We start from the raw sequence: 6,381 nt of genomic DNA on the forward strand, positions 1-6,381 counted from the left end.
TATAGTATATATATATAGTATGTATATATATATAGTATATATATATATAGTATATATATATATATATATATAGTATGTATATATATATATATATATAGTATGTATATATATATATATATAGTATGTATATATATATATATAGTATGTATATATATATATATATAGTATGTATATATATATATATATATATATATATATATATATATATATATATATATATATATATATATATAAAATATCTTCGAAATGGAACGCTCATCGGCAACACACAAATATATAAAAACACAGATGTAGATTTTTAGAATATAGAGACACAAAGAAAGGACACTCACAATTTGTTATTTTACGTTTCGACAGCACGGCTGTCGTCTTCAGAATGACGTTCTCGGGGAAGAGCGGAGAGGATGTGCGGGGGAGAGGTGGGGGAAGGAGAGGTAAAGGGACCAATAGGAAATGAACAAGGGGGTGGGGGGGATATGTAGGCAGCCAATTGATGCATTCAGTGGGCTTGGTTCAGCCCGGGCGGTTTGAATGATTGGGCCACCCAGATATGCGCCATCTCGCGGGTTCTCACCTCTATTATACTCGCAGATTTGGGAAGGATTTCAATCACCGAAACAGAGAAGCAGTCGTCAAAAGATTGGTTGTGGGAAGCGGTGTGAGTAGGGATGGGATAATTAAGAAAGGTGGGGGATTTGGTGGAATAACGGTGGTTATTCATGCGGAGGGAAAGTGCGGTCGTGCATTCGCCCACGTAGAAGGCAGGGCAGAAGTTACAGGAGAGGCGATATATAATATTTTTTGAGGTACAGGTGGCGAGTGGTTGGGAGTTGGTACTGAGTGAGGGGGAGGGTCTTAAAAGATGACAGCATTTGCAGCGTGGGCGGTTGAATGGTGCGGATAGGGGCGGGGGAGAGACGGGGGTGCTTGAAGTTGGATTTGTGGACTTAAAGATGTCTCGCAGGTTCGACGGGCGTTTAAATGAAACAGAGGGACAGTGTGGGAATAAAAGTGATGTGGACTGAGTGTTATTGATAATTGGGAAGAGGTCACGGATTAGATGTTTAATTTTGTGGGTACCGGGGAAGAAAGTGGTGATAAGGTTAGGGCATTTTGGGCGGTTTGGTTTGGGGAGGGGAGTGTATTGTGTTGACGGTTTGAGGATTTTACTGTTTAGCAGTTTTTCCGGGTACCCACATTTTCTGAGGGATTCATGCAGCTGGTCCAAGTATTTCTGTTGGGAGGGGGTGTTGTTGCAGAGACGGAAGCCACGGATAGAGAGTGAGAATGGGATGGAGCGCTTTGTGTGAGGAGGATGGCAGCTGTCGAAATGAAGATATTGTTGCTTATTGGTTGGTTTAATGTGGACTGAAGTGTGAAACGTATTGTTTTGGAGGTGAATATCGATATCTAGGAAGGTAATATTCGAGTCGGATATAGAAGAAGTGAATGAAACTGAGGAGGAGGAGTTGAGAGAGGAAATGAAAGAGGATAAAGTTTCGCGTCCGTGGGACCAAAGGAGGAAAATATCATCAATGTAGCGGGCCCAGAAAAGTGGTTTTAGGGTTTGTTGTTGCAGAAAGTCGTGTTCTAGTTTACCCATAAAAAGATTGGCGTATGCAGGAGCCATACGCGTGCCCATTGCAGTGCCTTTTATTTGTAAATATATTTTGTCATTGAATTGAAAAGCATTTTTGGTAAGAACGATTTGGCTTAATTCGAGGAGGAAATCTGTGGATGGGGTGTGTGGTGTGGATCGTAGGGAGAGGTAATGTTTCAGGGCTTCTAAGCCTTCTTTGTGGGGAATGGAGGTGTACAGAGATGTGACGTCTATCGTGGCCATGAGAATGGTTGTGTTGTTAAAATTAAACATCTAATCCGTGACCTCTTCCCAATTATCAATAACACTCAGTCCACATCACTTTTATTCCCACACTGTCCCTCTGTTTCATTTAAACGCCCGTCGAACCTGCGAGACATCTTTAAGTCCACAAATCCAACTTCAAGCACCCCCGTCTCTCCCCCGCCCCTATCCGCACCATGCAACCGCCCACGCTGCAAATGCTGTCATCTTTTAAGACCCTCCCCCTCACTCAGTACCAACTCCCAACCACTCGCCACCTGTACCTCAAAAAATATTATATATCGCCTCTCCTGTAACTTCTGCCCTGCCTTCTACGTGAGCGAATGCACGACCGCACTTTCCCTCCGCATGAATAACCACCGTTATTCCACCAAATCCCCCACCTTTCTTAATTATCCCATCCCTACTCACACCGCTTCCCACAACCAATCTTTTGACGACTGCTTCTCTGTTTCGGTGATTGAAATCCTTCCCAAATCTGCGAGTATAATAGAGGTGAGAACCCGCGAGATGGCGCATATCTGGGTGGCCCAATCATTCAAACCGCCCGGGCTGAACCAAGCCCACTGAATGCATCAATTGGCTGCCTACATATCCCCCCCACCCCCTTGTTCATTTCCTATTGGTCCCTTTACCTCTCCTTCCCCCACCTCTCCCCCGCACATCCTCTCCGCTCTTCCCCGAGAACGTCATTCTGAAGACGACAGCCGTGCTGTCGAAACGTAAAATAACAAATTGTGAGTGTCCTTTCTTTGTGTCTCTATATTCTAAAAATCTACATCTGTGTTTTTATATATTTGTATATATATATATATATATATAGTATGTATATATATATATATATATATATATAGTATGTATATATATATATAGTATGTATATATATATATATATATATATATAGTATGTATATATATATATAGTATGTATATATATATATATATATATATGTATGTATATAGTATGTATATATATATATAGTATATATATATATATATATATATATATATATAGAGTATATATATATATATATATAGTATATATATATATATATATAATGTATATAATATATATAATATATTGCTAAGCTATTTGTTAGATTGTTTTCCAATTCCTCTTTAACGGTACCATTGTTTCTCTGATTTATTGCTAATTTAACCCATTTTAATGTTAAGTGTTATAGAGGCTTAATGCTCTTTTGTGTAACATTACAAAATGTTTATTGCTTGCTTGCACCCTGGTCTGTTTCAGTTCTGCCCTTATCCCGGGCCAAACTGTCTGCATACAGACAGGCCTGTTCCCTGGAAGGCCTAGAGAGCATATCCAAGTCCCAAGCATCTGAGCAGCAGCAGCCGCAGATCCAGCATCGACCCCACAACCCTCCCTCAGCACTGCAGGTTGCTCCCTCATCGCCTTTGATGGTCCCCGTTGCTACCCCACCCTCATCTTCTCCACCAAACCGAGATGAGCCCACACATTGGCCTAGTACCAACATTCACATAACTGAAAACCCCATTTCTGAAGCTGCAATATGTTAGGGAGACTGAGGGAAGTGGAAAAAGGAAAATTTTGTGAGGGGGAGAGGAGTTGGGGTGATGAGAGGGGATGTCATGCGAGAAAATTCTAAAGAAATGTTCTTGACCACAAATGGCTGCTGCTGCTGCAAACGGCCACTGCTACTGATGCAGAATCAGCTCAAAAAACATTAATTTTTTGGCATACACTGTCTGCCTGCCCTCATTCAGATTGGAAAGAACCACAGAAGATATCCTGTAGCAATGGCTGTATAAAAAATAGCCCTGCTCACTTGAATAGGTTTGGCTGATCTGTGTGCATTTATTCTCCCTTATATCATCGGAAGAGTCTAAAGGAAGAAGGAGATTCTAGTGATTGATGATACCAAATAGTTTATACAGAGCTTTTGCTGTGTAGAGAGAATCCATTGGGACTTGAATGTTACAAAAGCATAATTGAATCCAATGTGGCCTACTTGTTTACAGTGAACTAACAAAAAAAATTACTGAGTTCTCAATATATCAACAAGAATGCTCCTCACATATATTTATGCTGAATGCAAAGAACCATATTTTGTAGAAAAGAGAACACTAATCGATAGAGCTTGTGCATTTCACAGTGTGGTGGAATGGCAGGTTCATGTAAACTGCTTCTAGTCACATCGAAACAGTGGACTCATTTTTTTATCGCAAGCAACTTTACACTGATGCAACTGTACAATGATTGCTTGAATGCTTATTAACTACAAAATGTACAGTATGTGTCATCTAATTGTACTAGAATTTTCATGCTGGTGTAGACAAATTCCATAGGTAACACCATCATCACCTTTGAAAAGAGGTGATGATTTACTATTATGTATATATATTTGCAGTATTTTATTGAAAGACTCTAGACGGTCTCTTAAATTGAGTCTCATAGTTTTCCGAGTATTTTTTGTTATTTTTATTACCATAATGAAATGTGCCTGCTACATTAAGTGGCTACTTAGGTATTTTAGAGGTGCTGTCTAATTCAACAGATACCTAGTTGTTAACACTTTAGGACACTTTTAGTTATGTCTACAAAAAATTATTTCTAATATAAATTTCTACCTGTAAATCCTAAGTGGTGCATATTTAAAGTAAGTTATAAAAATTGGGATATTACTTTCAAAGCATTTCTTTTTTTTAATTTGAAATCAATAAACTTTTACTCATACTTAAAGTGTTCATATTATTTCTATGAAATATCCTTTTTTTAATGCAAAGTTAATGTCACTCATATAGCAGCTTGGCAAACATTTTTTAGCTACAGTAAAATACCTCAATTTCACTTTTGAGGGATCATTGGTAAAAGTGTAAATTTTGGGTATAGAGAAAAGAAGTGACATTTACTTTTATACTAATTCACTCAAGTACAGCTCAAGATTAGAATCAGGGCAAGAGGGGAAACTTGCAAAGAGGATAATCCTTACATTCATTTCATTAAATCTTAAGTGTATAATGTCTTTTTACACTTGAGATTTTTCATTGCAATGTGAAGTAAATTTCATGTAGACTTGTGCATGAGGTAAACTAGCTTTAAAACATGTTAGGTACTATGACAATATATCTATCATGATAACAGCTAGCATAGGTCCAATTTTTTTATTTCCTTTATGATCAGAATAATATTTATTTTAGGAAATGGGTTTAAAATTTATGGATACAAATATCACTTTGTTTTAATGGTAACATTAATGCTCTTTTCAAATTGTAACATCTTCATATCAATTCTTTTTTCATGCTCCATAAGTATATGAATATACACTTACCCAAAGGGTTTTGATACTCTGTATTAACAGTGTGTATTAAATATGTTGCTGAGGCATCATATTGTCCTTCCTCCATATGACATTCTGGTGCATTCAGTAATGTCGAGTAAGGATTGAACTTTCTGCTGCTAATGGTCTTTCATATAGTATTGCCATTTTCAAAATCTCCCTCCAAACAGTTCACATTATTGTCACTAGAAGTTATCCAAGCCAATCCAGGCAGTCTTATCAAAATGTATTAAAAATAAAGTTGCCCAAAAATGTAAATAATTGAAAAAAATTTATATGTACAAGGTGCCGAGCAACAATCAGGATAAATTAAACAATCTTCCCAAGCATATTTACAAAAATGAAAGTGTTAACATAATTTTTTGTACTAATTGTTTGTATTATCATAAACAACAATTTATTCAATGTACTAGCTTAAATGATGGCATCCATCCTCAGTCTGAAGTGTTCGGAGTTCTGTCTTAATGCACCATGGTCCATATCGATGAATGTTTTAACAATGGCTCTCAATGTCACTATACTTCAATAGATGGCTGGGCTTGTTGGTGACCCATTGAATTTTGTCCGGCCACACCTTGTACATCCAGGATTTTATTTATATTAGAATCATAGGACAGTTGATGAGAAAAAATGTTTTTAAAGTAGGAAAATCCAGATTGTGATAATTCAAAAGGGTTTTAGTAGAGTTACATCCTACAAATTTGATGACAAACTTTTTAAGTGGTTTTTTCCAATTATCAACTATCAGCTTAAAGGGATGTGGTAACTGGAGATGTATTAAGTGATATTTTTAGTTCCCCTCATAATTAAGAATGAGGATGAAAGGATTCAGTGAAAGGTTGGCAGCCCAAGCCCAGAGGGCTTTTAAGAGTTAAGAGTAAATACTTCTGCTATATATTAGCTATAATTTGCTTAACTTTCATATAGACCATTGTGGTTCAATGATGTTAGCTATTTACTGCATCTTATTAATGAAGCCTGAATCCATGAGAGTGAAATTAAATACTAGCTAATTAATTGCTGTCAAAGTTCATTTGAGTAAAAAGCTGTACCAGAAGAAAAATGTACAGCCAATACAATTAATGCATTGAGGATATTAACTATGTCAAGATTTTTAATGCTGTGTGCTCGATCTCTGCATGCAGGTTTCCTCCATGCATAATTCAATTGATGCCATCACTGGTTTTCCTATCATATT

At 37.2% G+C, this 6,381-nt stretch overlaps 1 protein-coding gene across 10 annotated transcripts in view; it reads left to right on the top strand.

Moving 5' to 3' along the window:
* Positions 1-4,579, top strand: part of MESK2 (misexpression suppressor of KSR 2) — a 164,301-nt gene extending 159,722 nt beyond the window's left edge. For 8 of the 10 annotated variants that reach the window (XM_071587420.1, XM_071587424.1, XM_071587416.1 and 5 more), the window contains one exon: positions 3,116-4,579. In XM_071587420.1, the coding sequence (XP_071443521.1) occupies positions 3,116-3,402 (287 nt within the window). In that variant the 3' untranslated portion in view covers positions 3,403-4,579. The remainder of the gene's footprint in view (positions 1-3,115) is intronic. The other 2 variants (XR_011701455.1, XR_011701454.1) reach the window with 2 other exon arrangements.
* The last annotated feature ends 1,802 nt before the right edge of the window (positions 4,580-6,381 follow it).

The sequence above is a fragment of the Hetaerina americana genome, unplaced genomic scaffold, assembly GCF_022747635.1.
Source record: "Hetaerina americana unplaced genomic scaffold, ioHetAmer1.1.p SCAF_3, whole genome shotgun sequence".
NCBI lineage: Eukaryota > Metazoa > Arthropoda > Insecta > Odonata > Calopterygidae > Hetaerina > Hetaerina americana.